Below are 18,653 nucleotides of genomic sequence, written 5' to 3'. Positions count from 1 at the left end.
GGTCTCCCCCAGGCATCCTGGGCATCTGCTCAACTGATGCCCAGAACAGCCCCTCCTCCCTCCCCCAAACTCCAACCCCCCAACAAATATTTGACTTCACAAAAGAGTAGTTTCCCATGTACCTGCTGATGTAAAAATGGGAGCCTGTAATATGGCTGACCTCCATTCAGGTCCAAAGCCCCACCTTCCCTTGATGTGTCTGCCTCCACGCTGCTGGTTAGCGTAAGAGTAAGCAACAGAGCAGATATGTTTCTTAGCCGCAAGTAGAATTTGAGCCTAAACAGCCCTGACTTAGTCCTAAGGGAAGGGAGGAGACTAGATCTCTTCCTTGGGGGAAAGAGAGGAAGCAGAACATGAATCAATGTTCTTAGTTATCATCTAGACTGGATCTTCAATCTTTAGGTGCAGAAGCAAGCTGGGAGAAGTTATGATACCTATTCAAGCACAAATAATGCACTCGGATCTACAACTCCTTTTCCCCACAACTCCTTCCAGCACTCTTCACTCAGAACAGGGCTTCCCGGTAGTTTTCCCAAGAGGTCTTTAGCTGGAGCCCAAAAGAGCTTTTTCCCTGAGCTGTATCTTGTGCACCTTCTTGGGCACTGCCCAGTAGGGTGAGATCTGAGGACAGCCTGTAGCACAAGGGAGGCGGCAAGGTAGGAGAATCAAGAGTTTGCTGGAAAGGGAGCAGCACGGAGTTTGCAGTCAAATTAACACTAGGTTCTTATCTTGATTGCCACTAGTCACTGAAACCTCTCTGAGCCCGTTTCTTTAGCGGTGAAATGAAAATACCTACCTTGCAGGATAGTGAGGAATAAAGATAAAAGCACTAGGCAGATAGTGAGTGTCTAATAATCAGGTTCCCTATTGTATTACCCAAGGGTCAGGACCAATCCTGTAAAGAACCCTCCCCCTTGGTCGCCTTAGGTCAGATCTGTCAGCACAGCATCCAGCCAGGATCAGCTGAGTCGCACATGCCTTTCTGCTGCACATCACCCACATCTTTGAGGGCTGAGCTAGGAACGCAACAGACCCGCTAAGGAGAACAAGAATAATCTCTATCTTTCAAAGTTTGATTGTGGTCAAGTTTATCCTCTGTCTGCCTTGTTTTCTTTGCTGCGCTCCTCTTTCCCAAGAGATGGAGGGATGGAGATCACTGCAATCACATTTTCCAGCATTGGCTATATTTGAAAGAACTACACTTGAGAAGGTACCGTGTTTGCACACCCACGCTGCATCAGAGAACCCCAGAATGGGGTACTAAAAATAAACACCCCTACCCAAAATACACACACAGGTGCACACATGCATACACATACATCCTCTCAGTCCATCAGTGCGCTGTAACTGTAAACTGAGCTTTGGGGGTTAGAGCCACAGCTCAGATGCTGAAAGTAAACCTTTGGCAAAAAAAAAAAAAAAAAAAAAAAAAGAGTTTTCCAACTCCTCTTTCCTTCCAGAGAGAAGGGGCATGGAGATGGGAGTGGAGGTGAAGAGACACAGGGCCACCGGGCCACCATACCGCCCAATTCCAGCGGCCCCAGTTCCACTGAATCATGTGACCGATGGCCCTTTGAGTTGTGCAGTGCCCAGCTGTATGTAAGCTGCAGCCCTGAGAGGGGTTCCCACAAGTAATGATGAAAAGGAAAAGAAATTCCACTTCCATGCTCTATCATCAGTTGCCCTGACTTTCAAGGGTGTTTGTAGAACATTATAGGGGGGTCTGGCAGAGGCGCTGGCTTTAAGAAGCAAGGCTGTATTTCTGTCCTTGCCCTGAGGTGGATGATAGGTGGTAAGTTAGCTGCCTAAGCTTGACCCCATTTCATTTACTTGGCCAGGAAACTCCGCAGGAGTAGAGGACGTGGCCTGGGCTGGGAGCGTCACAGGACCTGGAGGTTGTAGTGAGACCTGACCAATGTCCAATGGCTAAAACTGAGTTTAAAAGCTTTAGGCTAGGTCAGGCAGTACTTCCCTGGGGCTCACACTGTATGTCCCACTAGACAAGGTTAAGCAGTGGAGAAACTTAGTAAGCAGAGAGGCAGGCCAGTGTGGACAAGGACACGCACGCGCGCGCACGCACGGACACACGTATCACTCACACATCCACACAGAGGCTTATACCCCTAGAACCTAGAGAAGCCACTACTAGGAGAACTCCCTTGGCACTCAGCACAGGGAGCAAGAGCTGGTGCTGAAAGAGAGAAGCTGTATGTGTCTGCAATTTGGAACTTATGCATAGTCCTTGGCTCTAATGTCCCGAGGCTCTTTTCTATGTATGGCTTGAGCTTAAGGGTCCAAGTTGGATATCTGTCTAATTCTCTCACAGGAAGGCTATCTAGGCTCTCAGAGGCAAGCCTCCCTCTCACTCTCCCCGTTAAGAGTCCCAGTAACCATTCCCACCCAGCCTAGAGCCTGACTCTGTGAAAACTGGAAGGAGGCAGACTGACCTGACGGTCAGGAGAGCTCTGGCCCTGCAGCCTGGTAGTGGGCGTCCAAGACCATCTCCTCCCTCTCAGGCTGAGGCACTGAGGCTGCAGGAGACAGGGATGAGAGCCAGCAGTGGCATCCTGACCCAGGAGGAGAAAGCAAGGAACAGATACATACATGCGTGTGCATGCACACACACGCACACACATCCCGACGGTGACAGACTGACACACACAGACGTGATGACAACCAGAAGCTGGGACTCCACACACTGAATGCAGGACCTTGGGGGGGGGGCAGAGAGGGAAGATGCTGGGGCACAGAGGCAAGGGCAAGAAGTCCCTCCAAATGGGAGTGGAGCGCCAACCACCCTGCCTTGCCCCAAACACCTGCCTCCAGGGCCATGGCAAGAGTCCAGTCCATTAAGTGCAGCGTGCAATACTAGCGCTTGGAGTCTCCTGTCCTCATCAATGAAGCGGTGTGGACGGGCTAGCAGTCACCTGGCAGGAGGCCTCGACTCCTGGCAGGCTAGTTGTATCGACCCTTGATCATTGTGTTCAACAAGGGCCCCACCTGTGAAGAGACATGAGGAGCCAGTCAGAACTGCCTGTCCCCTGGCCCTGGAGCCAGACGTGGTGTGTCTGGAGGCATTCTATGTCCAGCCAAGGGCAGGGATAAGGCTTTCGTTCAATCTTGTAAACCCACTAACCTACTCTCTTCCTGGAGAATATTCCAGGACATGGCCCTCTCCTTTGGGTCCATCTTGTATTACCTTCCCTCTCACAATACCCTATAAACAGCACCAAACTGACAGACAGAAGGTCAGAGGAGCCAATAATCCCCCAAAACCCAAGAGTGCCTGCATGTTTCTTAAACGAGCTTTAAGAAGGTTAAATGCCTCTGTATCCTGAAACGGTCACATGCAATCAGGGCTGGTGCCACCTCCCAATCCCACAGGTCCTCCGAATGCTGAGGCTATCCACAGGAAGAAGGCAAGAGCATTACAAATGCCTCCCCTGGGTACCCAGTGGGCCACTGGCACACCTGTGTGGGAAGCAGGTCTCAACATTACCTACAGCAGCCTTGGCACAGCTGGGAGAGCGTGAGGAGATGCTTTACTGCTTGCTTCCCATTCTAGAAGAATCCCCTCAGGGGTCCCCAGCTGGCACACAAGCCCCATGGGGAACATTACCACTAGCATGGAACAGATTATAATTGATCCACCAGTCAAGCCCAGCTCTCACCAGAAAACAAAGATTTTCTGAACACACCAATAACCTCTATGGAGAGAAAGGACACCAGATACTGAAACAGAGCTATGGAGAATGTGACACCAATCCTGACTTGCCCTTGTCACTCTGCCCATTGGGCCACAGGAGTGCCACCTTGGGGCAGCCACATACCTCTTGTGGGTTCCCCAAGGCCTCTCCAAGCATCTTCTCAATGTTTCTCATTATGGCCACTTTCTGATGGGCTTTGAGAGGATATTCAATTCTCTTAGGGGTGGGGGCCCCCTGCAAAGGAAGCAGCAGCTCAGGAAATGCCTTTAGCAGCAGGCTTCAATGTAACCCACCATTCTAGCACCTTCACCCCGTCTAAGAAACCCAGTTCAATCCCATCCCTCTTCATCTCCCCAAAGACCTGGGGATCACTTTCAGAGAGAGCCAACCTCCCCACCCTGCCCCAATTCATTTATTACACCTACTTCACCCCAATCCCATCTAGGGGGAAAATACCCATATTCACCTTATACCAGAAGTTCACAGTGATGGTAATCCCCCCATTTAGTAATGACTCTATGTGATGCCACCTGCAAGAAAATAAACATGCTCCTGTTTGCCACCAATATTCTTTTAGAGGGAGGGATGGAAAACTAGGTAAAGTCTGGCTAAAGCAAATAACAAGGATATATCTTTATACTCATCCTGTCAAACACACCCCGGGACCAGAGGCAGTGGTGTTCAGTTCAGTCTCCAAATACAAAAGAGCCAAGAACAGTCTCTCCAGCCTCAAGCCACTGGGATCTCTTTGGACCTGAGGAATTGTCATCTTGTCCTAGAGACTGGGTTGTCATTTCCCCCATGTTCAGTATGCTCACATCTGGATATGCCAACCTTTCTATAGATCACATAAGACCAATCCTGCCACAACTCAGAAGGGACACAGATACAGCTCCCAAGAAGCCCAGTCCTAGCCCCCTCCTCACCAGTACATTGGGATGTAAAGAACATCACCAGGGCCAACCACTGTTTCATAACCAACCACGTTCTGGAAATTGGGGAACCTCTCGTAGTCAGGATTGTCAAAGTCCACCTGAGAGGTTCAAGAGAAAGAAAAAAAAATCAGTCAATCACCAAATCTTTATTAATAACTGTGATGCGCTAGTCTGGTAGTGATAAAAAGATGGCTTTAAGAAAAAAAAAAAGTGTTTAGAATTTATATCCAGCAGAAGATACCACACACACCTTAAACATACACACACCCTCTCAGAGAACAGTGTAAGATAGGCCATGCTTGAAGATTGATAAAGAATCCTGGGCCTCAGTGCTCCTGAGGTCAGAAGCCAATCATCACAGCTTGCAGGTCAGAAAACCTACTCATGGCCTGCAGATATGAGGAATGAGGATGCATCCTTCAACCACATCTTCTGAAACTTTCTCCCACACACATATTCCTACCAGCAAAAACTCATACATGAAGTGGCTAGGCAGTTTTCTGCCTAGGAGAGGCAGAAAGGAGAGGACCTCTCTGGTTGGCCATAAAGTCAACCACATACTTCTTTTAGATCCAAGAAAGACAGTAAATGACATATGACAATTCTGTTCATCCTTCTCCTTATCAGAAAGTAGCAGCATCCATGACAACAGAACAAATTATTAAATCCAATGGAGACACACACATTCAAGCAGAGTAACCAGAGTCCACTAGCATTAGTGATGGGGTCTGCCCTCCAGAATTAGCTCAATGGAACGGTTTATCCTTATAAACATCTGGGGACCACCACAAGGGCCTGGAATATGTGAGCTACACTGTGAAATTATCCTGAGTTTATCCACAGGGAAGGGGAAAGACATGCCAACCTTGGATCCCAAAGGAGTTCTATACCCTCCTCAGACCACACAAGCTCACCTGGCTCTGTCTGTCACATGGGTGATGAACAGGATATGGGTACAGGCACTCAAACTGATCCGGAGGGAATAAAATGCATCGCTTGTAGCCTTTTATCTGAGCAAAGAAGTTCTGCTGCTCATCATAGTGAGCAGGTGTCACATTTCCTGTAGGAGGAAAGACATTTTCTTATTCCGAGCAGTGGCTCTATTGCATAGGCTGGAACACAAGGCCCAGTGCTGGAGAGAAACCCAGCCTGCCCTCTCAGCTAAGGGTTCCCAATCAAAATTTCAAGCAGCATCAGGGTGACTGCAATTACAGCTCTCAGCAAAGTAGGTGTTACACTTTCAGTGGGCAATAAGTTGTTCAGAAACCATCACTGGCTAAGGGTTCACCATCAATTACAGCAACGCAAACTTTCATAAATGACGCTTCTGCCCTTACTGGAAGCAGCAGCACATCAAGAGAATATTCACAAGCCTGGCAAAATAATATACTGTGCATACTTGTACTCTTCTTGACTATAGCACAAATGAAAGGGTAGCAAAACAAGAGTAACAACTGAAATGACTGGTATCAACAACACATGCATAATCTTCTTTGATGGAGTTAATTGGTCATTTTAAGTTGTACGAATACGTACTTGCTTTAAGTAGCTCTTCTGGAGCTCAAAGATTCTCAACCTTTGTTCTCACTTCAACACATCTGTGGGATGCAACACTTCTTAGAGCAACACTGAGGCTGTTAATCCTCATGGGGGCATGAGGGGAGCATATCAGATTCCTGAAGTGTTCTATAATTTGAGTAAGGCAAATTATTTAAAATGCCAACTTGAATTAGTTCTGCCCTAGTATATGTATGCTCCGTCTACTCTTTATAACTGGGACCTCATCTGTTGTTTATCCTTCGCACAATCCGAGAGCGGAGGGGCCCTTCTGTAGGGCACAGAGTTCAGAAAACATTCCCTGGGTCGGCCTGAGTGGGCCAAGAGAGCCGCCTTCTTTAATGCTGAGTCCATGTGCATCCTCAAAGGAGATTTGCTCTCTCATCTCTACCTGAGGGATCTGCTTCTGTTCACGCTACCAAAGGGCAGGAAGGCAACAGAAGAACGTATAGCTAAGTAGGTCGAAACTAGCTCCTGGCAGGTTAATCAAGAGCTGGTTTCAAAGGGGCAGGTTAGGGGTGCAATCCATAAACTGCATCGCTAGAAATCTTTATGAATACTTGCAGCAAAGGATCCAAAACTGAAAAAAGGACAATAAAAGGAGAAGAGACCACTACTCTGCTTCCTTGATTAATCCAATTTATTCACTATTTACTAAGTACCTACTATGGGCCTGGCCTTGAGCTAGTGCCACAAATAAAAACAAGAATGAGGGGTGCCTGGGTGACTCAGTCGGTTAAGCGACTGCCTTAGGCTTGGGTCATGATCTCAGGGTCCTGGGATCGAGCCCTGCATCAGGCTCCCTGCTTAGCAGGAAGCCTGCTTCTCCCACTCCCACTCCCCGTGGTTGTATTCCCTCTCTTGCTGTCTCTCTGTCAAATAAATAAATAAAATCTTAAAAAAAAAAAAAAAGAATAAGATAATGACCCTGGCCAGTAACCAGCTCTCCTTCTTTTGACTGGAATTCAAAGGCTTCTCCTCTCATTCAAATGAAAAAAGAACGAACATATTCACGTATTTGCTTGTGTATGCATAAAATCCTCTAGCGGGATACACAAGCAACTAATAACATGTGGTGCCTCCAGGGAGGGATATTGGAAAGCTCGGAAATAGGACTGGAAGAGAGATTTATCATTACACACCTATTTATACCTTTTGAATTTAACTCCATAAATATATTAACATTCAAAAGATAAGGTTCAATTTATACTGAAAAAATAAGCTTTCCTCTTCTAGAATAAAAGTCTTCTGAATACAGACAGATCCAATAAATAGAACAGTATCTCAGGAAGATCCTTAATACCTGAGTTTACATGCTCATGCAGCAACTGAGGAAGGGAAAAGAGAACTAACTCTCTTTTTAGAGTGCATGAAACTAGCTTAATCACTTTATGTACATTATCTCGTTGAATCTTCATAGCTATTTATATTATCATATTCCTTTCACAGAAGAGGAGGCTGAGGTTTAAAAAAGTTAGGTGACTCATTCAAAGTCATAAAGCAAATGAGTGGTGAAGACAAGCCTGGAAATCAGGTTTGTAGGACTCCAAGCTATGCTGCTTTCTGAAAGATTTCTTACCTTCCATGCCGATGAGCAGCAGGTTGGATGTCAGCTGTCCCCAGCCACGCTTTCCCTGTTGCTTATTAATCCAGTTCCAGTTAAAACCCAAGAAGTCCATGACAATCTTTCTGCCCACGGTGTCATTGAGTGTTTGCTGCAGATACAACCTATGTTCCCCAAGAATAAAATCCCATTAGTGCACATACACAGTCCCTTGGCATGGCCTCCCCACATCTGGAAATCCAAATTCACAACAGCACCTCCCACAGAGACCAGCTGCAGCCATGCAAATTTTAACCAAGACAGATTCTCACAGAACTGAATCCTTGCCTGTACCTTCTTCGAGCTCTGTTCAACACCAAACTTGCTATTTTAAAGAAAAAAAAAAAATTTTTTTTTTAAATGTAAACGCTATACCCAACGTGAGGTTTGAACTCACAACCCTGAGATCAAGAGTTGCATGCTCTCACCAACTGAGCCAGGCAGGCGCCCCTAAAAGAAGTGATTCTTGACCTTTTCTGGGTCACAACATAAATCTAAGAATCCAAGGAACGCTTCCATAAATATGTACATACACACAGAACTTTCATACAATTTCATAGATTCCTCAACACCTATTCAGAGACTGAAATGATTAATCAGCTTTTCTCTAGAGACGCTCAGAGCCTCAGACATCCTCTTTGGCCCTCGATGGCCGTTATGATAGATCGTATTACTGTTCACCAAGATCTAGTTTCTTCCCTGTGGGAGAGTTAATTCTCCTGTATCCCCTTGAAGCCAAGCTTGCTTATTTAACTTGCTTTGACCAGGTATGTCCACAAAAATGACTTGTGTTGCTTCTAAACTGTAATTTGAAGAAACAGTACTCACTACCACCACATCTCTTTCCCTCTGCTAATCAACTGCAAGGTTTCAGATAGTAGCTGCTGGGTCCCAAAATGAAAAAGATGATGTAACAGCAGAGCCTCCATGTGACCTCTGACAGACACCGCAGCATGACTGTTGTTGTTATAAACCTAAATAAACCTTTGTTGTTTCAAGCCACTGCCTCTGGCTTGAAACCTAGTTTATCTTAACTAATTCAGCCACCTCTCTGCAGCGGCCTTCTACAACTGAAAGCCTCATCAGGCTTTCTGCAGACCTAGGGCTCCTAATACACCGAAGATCGGAAATTAATTAAGGGATGTGAAAACCCAGACACTTGCTGAAGTCCCATAAGGGACATTAATAAAGGGGCAAACATGAAGACAAAACACAAAAGCAGCCCTGTTCTAATCCCGAGAATGTTACTTCAAATGGCTCAAAGGTATCTCAGTGCCTAGAATCAGGATGCTTAAGGCAATATTAACTAGAAATCTTTTAAGTTGTAAACACTAGCTACCTTTTGGGGGACAAGGAACCCTCAGGACTCAAATGCAACCTTTGGACTCTCCCCAGAAATTATAAAATATTCATACAAAAATTTTGCCAAGTAACTTTGAAAGAGGCAGAACACTCACCAAACATGAATCCAAACAACTCCTATTACATCTGAACAGTAAATGGTCAAAAGAGCTCAAAGAGAAATCATAGAATTCCTTGAATCATAACAACCCGTACAATTCCAAAGTGGAACTGGTTGGTGGTAAAGTAAGCTGGTAGGGCAAAACCTGTGCATAGGAAAAAAACTTCCTTGAATCACTCATAAAGACTACACTCATAGCTTATACTTAGTGAGGCAAACTGCTCTCCCTAAGGGAGATAAGAAACTTAAAGTGATTGAGGAACCAGGACTCCTGTGTCTTATCTCATGCTCCTTCCAGTGCAGATGTTCATGCAGTGGAATTACATTCCATCAGCACCATTTAAATCGACTTCTCTCTCTCAACATTGGGGATGTGTGGACGTGTGCATACACATGTATATGCTATGTTAAATTTGAGGAAACTTAAGCAGAAGATGACTTACACCAGTCTTTGTAAGACATAAAGAACTGATCAATCACAGTTGAGACCCTGGAAACTCTTTTTGGTCAAAGTTCTAGCGGTATGATAACGGCTACGTGTCAGGAAGACACACAAACACAAAAAAGATATTCCAAATCCATTCATTCAGCCATATACTGCTAAGAGTCAGGGAAAGAACTGAGGTAGGAGACTAAAGAGAAGCCCAGGGTTGGGCACCAAGTGTGAGATGGAGATGGTCATTCACCATGAAGTACTCAGTGAAAGCAATTCCCCAGAAGCAATGTTACAGTGTGGAACTGAATGCTGTCCGGGACCTACCGAAGAGGCTGTCTTCACATATAAGGATAAAAGCACAGAAGAAGAGTCACATCTGAGTGTGTCCTGTGTTTGCTATCTCTAGTACAATGTGGAAATCCATATCAACTGAATCTGATCTCCCCTAATCTAGAGGACCCTGACATCCTTCACCCCAGAATCATAAATAAAACTTTTTAGTTTTAATTGTCCCAAGCCAGCCTAACATTTTAGGACACAGGGTGCAAACTGGCCATCTCAGGGCTAAATCCAATGACAGTCGGTTTTGTTTGGTACCCCGCAGCATTTCTAAAAATTTGAATTAGCTGCCTCCATTTAAAAGTCAAAAAAATGTTAAGTAAAAATCCTAATTTCTGGCTTCTCTTGAAAATGAGAGTATCTGGCAACCCTGGGACTGCATTCCTAAATGGAAACAAGAGTCAAGTAATGACTTCTCACTTTGAACAGGGCATATGCTTTCAGCTTCATTGTAGTTTTTACCCAAACAACTTCTCTCGTTTTGTTCACCTACCTGACCCTTCTAGGCAACTGTGACTGTCACTCTGTGAAGACAACAAAGAACTACAGAGTCACAATTCAAGTCTAATCATTCTCTCATCTCTCAAGCTAGAGAAGTCGTCTAACTCCTCCATATGCTCAATTACAAGAAAGGAAAATGAATGCCCTAGATTCAGTGGGAAGCCACGATCTGGGAACTTACCTCTCTTCTCCTCCTTGCTGCTGTATATCCTGCAGTTTCTCAACAAACTCATGAAATTTCATCTCCTCCCTGTTGGACCTGGGCTTAAAGTTCTGGAAATTAGCCATCTTCTTCTCATCATAGTACAAGAACTTGTGGGTGCTGGCACTGTACACAGAGAAGTCTCCGTTGCCAATGTTCTCCTGCAGGTATTCAAGGTCCCATTTCAGGGCAGGATACACAAGATTTGTGTCTGTCAGCACCACAGGCTCCTAAGTGAAAACAACAAGTGAAAAAAACAAATAAAGTGGTCCCAAGGACCTGGTGGATTCTTGTCTCATGAATCCAACTTCCCTACTTCTGAATACTTTCTCCTGTAAACAAGCGCGAACTCCTTAAGTTCCATTTCTCCTCGCCTCCCTCTCCATCTTCCCTCAGGCCCTGGTCCACAGCCCTGCCAGTTCCCCACTTGTATCACCATTCGCCTTTGACCTCTCCTCCCAAGCTGGTCCCTTCCCCCTCCCCCTTCGGACGGGGCCCCGCCTCCTACCTCATTCTCGATAAGCTCCTCCGCCCGGGGGTCGCTCTGACTCAGACGCGGGATGGGCCGGGTCGGGAAGCTATAACTACGCAGTTGGGACTCATCCCAGGCGAGGCTGGGCGCTTCGGCCTCTTCTCGGGTTTCTCCAGAGCCCGAGGCCGCAGCCTCCGTCGCTGTCGCCGCCATCTCCGTCGCTACAGACGGCCCCACCGGAACCGGAAGCCCCGCCTATTCCGGATAAAACACAACGGAAACCATAGAGATGGCCTGCGCGCGAGAGTGGTCCAGAGACACAAAGAACGCGGAACCGGGGCGTGGGGGAGCTCCTCCTAATGGTGACCTACAGCTTTACACCCTAAGCTCGGCCCCTGAAGTCTTGGGGCGCAGAGGTTAAACCCACTGATCACCTGGTTAACCAATACACCAAATATTATTGCTACGTCAGTGTGCCCAGGCCTACACGAGAAGCAGAGAAGGAGGCCAGTTTAGCGGGGCATTAAACTTTACAGTCATGGATGGGGAGAGAAGTAAACTCTTGACCTACCTAAGAAATCAGAAGGAAAAGCAATTGTCAGATTGATAGATGTTGGGCAAAGGTTGCTCTGCAGGCCTAGACAAAAGATAAAATCCATAGAATGGGAGAAAATATTTACAAAGTATATAGCTGATAAGTGACTTCTGTCTAGAATATATAAAGAATTCTTACAACTAAGCATAAAAAGTCAACCCAGTTAAGAAATGGATGAAAGACTTGAATAGACATTTCTCCAAAGAAGATATACCATGGCCAATAAGCACATGAAAACATGCTCAACATCTTTAGTCATCAGGGTAATGCAAATCAAAACCACAATGAGATACCATTCACAGCCACTAGAATGTGGAAAAATTGGAACCCTCATATGCTGCCAGTGGGAATGTAAAATGGTGCAGCTTTTTGAAAAACAGTTTTACAGTTCTGCAGAAAGTTAAACAGAGTTATCCTATGATCCAGCAATTCTCCCTTTCTTTCTTTCTTTCTTTCTTTCTTTCTTTCTTTCTTTCTTTCTTTCTTTCTTTCTCCAGCTATTCTACTGCTAGGTATATACTGAAGAGAATTGAAAACATACATCCACACAAAAAAGTTGTACAAGAATGTTCACGGCAGCATTATTTATAATAGCCCCAAAGTGGAAATAACCCAAATGTCTATCAACTGATGAGTGTATAAACAAAAAGTTGTATATCAATATAACAGAATATTATTTGGCCATCAAAAGAAATGAAGAACTGGGGCGCCTGGGTGGCTCAGTTGGTTAAGCGACTGCCTTTAGCTCAGGTCATGATCCTGGAGTCCCAGGATCAAGTCCTGCATGGGGCTCCCTGCTCAGCAGGGAGTCTGCTTCTCCCTCTGACCCTCCCCTCTCTCATGCTCTCTATCTCATTCTCTCTCAAATAAATAAATAAAATCTTTATAAAAAAAAGGAATGAAGAACTGACACATGCTACAACATGGACAAACCTTAAAAATATTATGCTAAGTGAAGTAAGTCAGACACAAAATGTTACATATTGCATGATTCTGTTTATATAAAATGCCCAAAATAGGCAAATCCATACAGACAGACAGTAGATTAGTGATGGCCAGGGTCTAGGGGTAGGGGTAATGAAAACAATTTAGAATTAGTAGAGATAATTGCACAACTTTGTAAATATACTAAACATCACTTTATTGTACACTTTAAAGGGATGAATTTTATTGTATGTGAATTATATCTCGATAATAGTAAATAAATTAGAAAACACTGTTTCTTAACCCAAATTCAATCAGGGCTTGATTGAATGCAGATATTGTACAATTATTTTGAACATCAACTAGTGATGCTTATTTACAAGAGGGCAAATTGCTGTGAAGTAATCCTCCCCCAACTTTATATGCCAAGTAGTATATATAATCTTTATTGCTCTAATATATATTTGAGAATGTCTGTAATAATGGATTCTGCACCAAAACAGTCATGACCCTAAAAGTTGCTAGAAATACGTATACATTTATATTGTTTAAATTATACAAATCCTGTTTGTGTAAAAGTGAAAACATATTCATATGCAAACATGATAATATCCCCCATTCTTCTTTAAGCTAGTGTTTGTTAACTGTGGTCCGGCTTGAAATCTTTACAAGTCCTAGCCAATCTGAGGCTTTAGCCAGTCTGGGAAGAGCTGCTTTAGGTGCTAGGATTGGTTTTACATTTGTTGGATTGAGGTGACTGGGACATTCAAATATAAATACAGAGTAAAACTGAGGAGCGAATTTGGGGCGATTTGTGTGTTGCATTATTCCTCTATGTGAAGGAGATCAACCAATTTGCAGAACAGAACAAGAGCAAGGAAGACCAAGGGCTGAATTTGAAGAATGATCACGTTTGGGGATGAAAGGAGGAAGTGCCAGTGAAGGAGAGGAAAAAGGCAGGCAGTCAAAGAAGACATTAAGACAGGCTCATTTGACTTGTACTGCACCTGGGGGAGGTAAGTTAGCTGTCCACCTGAGATACTCGGGTTCTGTGTCCCCATTATCCTTGGAAGTGTCTAAGTCAGCTGACGGAGAAAGGGACACAACAGTATGAAATGTCAAATAATGACCTGCTCGATTTTCTCTCCTTTCCACTTTCCCTCTCTGCCTCTATCAAACCTCCCATCTTCCCTGCGGCTTCTCAACACGGTTTAAGCCCCGCCCTTGTTGGAGCCTAACGACTTTCCTTCGCTACCGGCTTCCCTTGTCGCGTTTGGCCCGGCTCAGCCGCCGTGACAAGGCCTTTGCGCATGTGCAGGGTCAACCGGGAGGAAGGTGAAGATGGCGACGGCCAGGGCGGGGGTCCTGGGAGTGCGATGGCTGCAAAGGGCAAGCCGGACCGTGGTACCGTTGGGTGCACGGACAGGTCCGCGAGAACGGGCGAGGCCCGAGTGTGGGGATGCCTGAGGTTTGGTGTGTCGAGGGTTGGCGGGGGGGGGGGGGGGGTGCGGCGGGGGGGGGAGGGGACGGGTATCGCGGATACTGCGGTGGCTGTGTCCAACGAGGGGGCGGAGGTGGAGTTAGTATACCCAGAAAAGGGGGTCAAGAGTCTCACTGGTCCCTTGAAGCCTGGGCCACCGCAGCCACCGCAGCTTGAAGCCTTCGGGGCAGCAGGAAGGACAGGGTCTTTTCTGACCCGCCCTCTTCTGCTCTCCAGCTTCGCACATTACGAAGGAGATGCTCCCGGGGCCCTATCCCAAAACCCCGGAAGAACGGGCCGCCGCCGCCAAGAAATACAATATGCGGGTAGAAGACTACCAACCGTACCCGGATGATGGCATGGGGTGAGATGCAGCAGAGTAGTGATGTGAGATGGCCAGCCGGGTTGGGTGGCTCGACTGACCATTTTCCCTGAACCTTCGCGTGACCCCTCAGAGTCAATGGTGTGGGTGCCTTTCTCGGTGGAGGGAAGTGGGAGGTGATGGGTGAGCAGCTGCAGCCTAGAGGACTTCAATTTTCTCCTTGGCTCAGGCTATTTCCTCAAATGAGGAAGCCGAGATTTTAATAGCTCCCTTGAGGACCCCTGAATAGCAGGAACTTTCCTTGGCTTCAACCAGAGTGGGAGGTTTCATTTAGATTGAGCATCTGCTGGGCTCAGGTGCTGTCATCCAGGCACGTGATCAGGCTGGAGCTGGACTCCTGTCTTGAGAGCCTTACTTGTAGATGGAGTACTCTATATTCGTATGTATATCTTTCTTTTAAAAAATATCTTTGCTGTTAGGGCTGTGGAAGTTGTAGTAACTGTCAAGCAGATTAAACAGCCAACTTCCCTACTCCCAGTGATGTTATCCATCCCCCCCTTTACATAACACCCCTGTGGTTAATTATCTGAAGTGATTATGGTCACCCACATTTTCTTTCCTAGCATACTCTTTCAGTAGTGGTTTTAGCAGCTCCTATTTTTCTTGTTGTTTTCCAATCATTTTCTGTGACACATAACTAGTTGTCATCATTTCCTATGTCTCTTACTTTGTTGTGGACAAGAGTAGCCTTGGTAGCAGTCTGTAAAAGTTGAAACTGGATTGTTAGGGAAAACCCAGCTTAGCAGGAAGTCCCATGAGGCGTTTGAGACATGGAGATGTATGCTAACTTGGTGGTTGGGAGCACAGTTGATATGAAGAGAATGCTTTAATCTGAACCCTTTTTTGTATTCCAATTAGCTGGGTGACCTGGGGTTCAGACTAAACTTCAGTTTCATTTTCTGTCTAATGAGGGAATCAGAGTGATTGATTGCTAAATTCCCTTCCAGCTCTAACATTATAACATTGCATGACTTCTATTGTTGAAAAAAGGTAAGAAAAGCACGTATGTTATAATGTATATTATAATGTTTCAGAGTTTGACATCATCTTTTATTTACATTTTGGACTTCTGTGATTAGTTCTGTGCTTAGTGACTGTAAATTGAGATCTTAATTTGAAAGTGGGTTTCTCTGTCCTTAGGGGAGGCCGTTATCTGTCACTTGGTTTCTCATCTCTTAACATGAGGGGACTTTGAATTGCCTGAGTGATGCTGCTCAAAGCCCCTTCCAGAAGTTTTTCTGTCTCTCAGGTATGGTGACTACCCAAAGCTCCCTGACCGCTCACAGCAGGAGAGGGATCCGTGGTATAACTGGGACCACCCAGACCTGAGGTTGAACTGGGGTGAACCGGTGAGAGATCCATGTCCCATTTCACCTTTCTTCCTCTTGCTAGTATCTTCATGAGGATTCTTTATTTAGCTTAAATGGCACTTTGCTGTCTAAGCAACATTAAGGTTTTCTGCCCAAGAAAGCAAGACCCAGTGATCTGAGATCTGAGGTCCCATGTGTGGCACATGGGATGAGACTTCTAGAAATAATCAGAGGTCTGTACTTTGAAAATTGTGCACTTCCATGCTTGAACTGTCCTTGGTCAGCAGAACCTAGACCTAAGCCAGCACCTAGTCTTATGTGGTAGAATAGCTCACACTTGACTGGCAGAATATTGGCCCAGGGCAGTAGAATGCCTTTATCGAACCTTTTATCAGGCTCTGATCACCCTTTTGCAGACTGCCTGCCTTTTGCGGGAAGAGCAGAATGTTGCATTTAACTGTTTTTCTGCCTCAGATGCACTGGGACCTTGACATGTATATCAGGAACCGTGTGGACACATCCCCCACGCCTGTTTCCTGGAATCTCATGTGTAAGCACCTCTTCGGCTTCGTGGCCTTCATGCTGTTCATGTTTTGGGTCGGGGAGACTTACCCCACCTACCAGCCTGTGGTGAGTATCTGAGAAGTGCTCTGGTAGGCATATTTACTTAGTGCTGTTTCCTGAGGGAATGAAGTCTCTGGAGTAGGGATCCAGCCAATACCAAGCTTGGCTTCCTGTTAAGGCCTGTAGAAGGCCTTACCCATTGACCTGGCACAAGTCTCAGAGAACTGCTCCATGCCTACTTCTTGGGTCAGTCTGAGTGAGAAGAAACAGTTCAGGACTAGATGAGAAATGAGAATGTGTAAGTCAACTAGTCTTCTAGAGTTGCCATTTGGGGACTATACTTACCAATTATATTTTAGCAAGTGATCTTTGAAGGTGGAGTCAAGTAATCTAGAGCTGAAACCTTATTCTTTGCTGGAGGTGTGAAGGGCACTAGGTCCTATAGGGTACTAGAAGCAATTGTTTACTACGAGCACAACAGTTTTATCTTGGAGAGCGTAAAAGACACGGAAAATATACTGTCTAGCTTTAAGGAAGTTTGATTTGGATAAGAAGAAGATGTAGAAAATGACACGATGAGCAACATTTGAACAGAGATATAGGAATGTGGCAGTTTTAGTGTCCATATGTTTGTAGTGAACTTACGTGTTAAGGGGTATGAGGTCCTGTTAAAAAGAAGGATCGTGCTAGATACTAAAAATATGTATAGACTTTTGTTTTGGGGCAGAAATTGGAGAGAACATTTGGGGCAAGAAAAATAGAATGAAGGAAGGAAAAGGAGAGTTAGTCAGCTGAAATGGAATAGGCATATAAAATATTCCTAGATAACCAGCTTTTGGTTACCTAGAGAGCTGCTAAAAATTCAGATCCTTGGTTCAGTAGCTCCATCATGGGGTTCTAGAATCAGTATCTCATGTTCTGGGAAATTAGGTGTGGAAATTGCCATGTTAAAAAATGTTGTGAGGTGAGTTGGTCATTTAGGTTGGGATGCTTTGATTGTGTAGTTAGGGATTTGCACTCAGCGGTATAGTAAGACATTAATTCAAATATTTATGAAGACCCTACTATGTACCAGATACAGATTGTGCTAGGGGTTGGGGATCCAGTGATGACTTGGTCTGCCTCTAGGCAGCAAGGAACTATGTTGAGTTTTTGAACAGAAATGACATAATGAAGGTTAGGATTTTAGGATGTTTAATCTGGGAATAGTCTACCGAGTAGATTGTACAGGAAAGAACTGAAAGCAGGAAGACTGTCAGGTTTGCAGTTGGCTGCTCAGTGCTACCTCTGCAGAGATAATCAATGTCCTGATGGTAGCTGGTACGTCTGTGTGCACTGACACGAACCTTCCTACCAAGCCCCAGGGGCTCCAGGCTGGAGAGTGCACGTAGGGCTGGTGTGAGCACTAACTTCACTTCAGGAGAGCAAGAAACACAGTGTGGCGCTTCCATTTTTCAGTTCTGTAAGCACATCACCCTTTTCTCCTCCCCTTGAGCTGTGTTCTCTGACAGCTGTTTGTTGGTAAAGCCAGCAGCCCCTGAAGCACGTCCCAGCCCTGTCTCCTCTGTGCTTTCCCCCACCACTGCTCCTGCACGCCTCATTTGCTAGGCCACTTTAGTGGTGGAACCATTAGAGGCTGAGTGACTTAAAGGAGATTGAGTCTGTCTCGACCCCAGGAGAGAGTGGGATGGATGGATGCGTTGTCTCATTTAGAAAGCTCCCTCCCTCCCTCCTTTTCTCTCTCTCTCTCTCACTCACTCTCACACACACGCGCACACACACACACAGTGTAGGCACCACTTCTCTTACAATCTAGGTTTTCTCTCTGCCTTGGGCTGATTAGGGAAGAGGAGTGCTGTTCCTGCTGTTCTGGCGCAGCTGGGTCTGACCAGAGGCTACCTCGTATCCACTTAGCATGTGTGATTGTTAACTCGGAGTGGGGTATAGCCAGGTATTGGCTGGGATGTATGCTATCTTGCTGACCTGTGTTTTTTCCTTAGGGGCCAAAGCAGTATCCTTATAACAATCTGTACCTGGAACGAGGCGGCGATCCCACCAAAGAGCCTGAGCCAGTGGTTCATTATGAGATCTGAGGTGGCTTCATCAGCTTTGTGCCCCTGAACTGACTCCCTCATTTCTAGAGATTTAACCTTAATGAAGTCCCTAATAAAACTTAGTGCTGTG

The 18,653-nt window shown here is 45.6% G+C and overlaps 2 protein-coding genes across 4 annotated transcripts; one reads left to right on the top strand and one right to left on the bottom strand.

Annotated features, from left to right (window-relative positions):
- Nucleotides 1–1,076: 1,076 nt before the first annotated feature.
- HIF1AN (hypoxia inducible factor 1 subunit alpha inhibitor) lies at nt 1,077–11,443 on the bottom strand. The gene is made up of 8 exons (XM_021699691.2): nt 11,251–11,443; nt 10,722–10,972; nt 7,779–7,927; nt 5,557–5,702; nt 4,634–4,740; nt 4,174–4,237; nt 3,831–3,941; nt 1,077–3,000 (listed from the first exon to the last, which is right to left on the bottom strand). The coding sequence occupies exons 1-8, from the start codon at nt 11,425–11,427 to the stop codon at nt 2,956–2,958; spliced, it is 1,050 nt and encodes a 349-aa protein (XP_021555366.1). The 5' UTR covers nt 11,428–11,443; the 3' UTR covers nt 1,077–2,955.
- Nucleotides 11,444–13,585: 2,142 nt separating this feature from the next.
- On the top strand, nt 13,586–18,653 carry NDUFB8 (NADH:ubiquinone oxidoreductase subunit B8). Of its 3 annotated transcripts, XM_021699816.2 has the most exons (6): nt 13,586–13,749; nt 13,950–14,159; nt 14,451–14,577; nt 15,845–15,944; nt 16,380–16,535; nt 18,470–18,653. In XM_021699816.2, exons 2-6 carry the CDS (start codon nt 14,075–14,077, stop codon nt 18,560–18,562), a joined length of 561 nt encoding a protein of 186 aa, XP_021555491.1. In that variant the 5' UTR covers nt 13,586–13,749; nt 13,950–14,074; the 3' UTR covers nt 18,563–18,653. The 3 variants fall into 3 exon arrangements, with proteins under 3 accessions (XP_021555491.1, XP_021555493.1, XP_044772517.1); XM_021699818.2 differs by lacking the exon at nt 13,586–13,749 and having other exon boundaries at nt 13,989–14,068; XM_044916582.1 differs by lacking the exons at nt 13,586–13,749; nt 18,470–18,653 and adding an exon at nt 18,258–18,397 and having other exon boundaries at nt 14,032–14,159.

This window comes from Neomonachus schauinslandi, chromosome 6, assembly GCF_002201575.2.
Source record: "Neomonachus schauinslandi chromosome 6, ASM220157v2, whole genome shotgun sequence".
Classification (NCBI taxonomy): domain Eukaryota; kingdom Metazoa; phylum Chordata; class Mammalia; order Carnivora; family Phocidae; genus Neomonachus; species Neomonachus schauinslandi.
The sequence above is the reverse complement of the archived record's forward strand: the minus strand, read 5'-3'. Positions and strand labels throughout refer to the sequence as shown.

Excerpts from the sequence above, each read along its gene's own strand:
- NDUFB8 (XM_021699816.2), top strand. The coding sequence starts at position 14,075 with ATGGCGACGGCCAGGGCGGGGGTCCTGGGAGTGCGATGGCTGCAAAGG. Across the intron at positions 14,160-14,450 it reads ACCGTTGGGTGCACGGACAG|CTTCGCACATTACGAAGGAG; the intron begins GTCCGCGAGAAC and ends TCTGCTCTCCAG. Across the intron at positions 14,578-15,844 it reads TACCCGGATGATGGCATGGG|GTATGGTGACTACCCAAAGC; the intron begins GTGAGATGCAGC and ends TCTGTCTCTCAG.
- HIF1AN (XM_021699691.2), bottom strand. The coding sequence starts at position 11,427 with ATGGCGGCGACAGCGACGGAGGCTGCGGCCTCGGGCTCTGGAGAAACC. Across the intron at positions 10,973-11,250 it reads AGGAGCTTATCGAGAATGAG|GAGCCTGTGGTGCTGACAGA; the intron begins GTAGGAGGCGGG and ends GTTTTCACTTAG. Across the intron at positions 4,741-5,556 it reads CATGTGACAGACAGAGCCAG|GTGGACTTTGACAATCCTGA; the intron begins GTGAGCTTGTGT and ends TGAACCTCTCAG.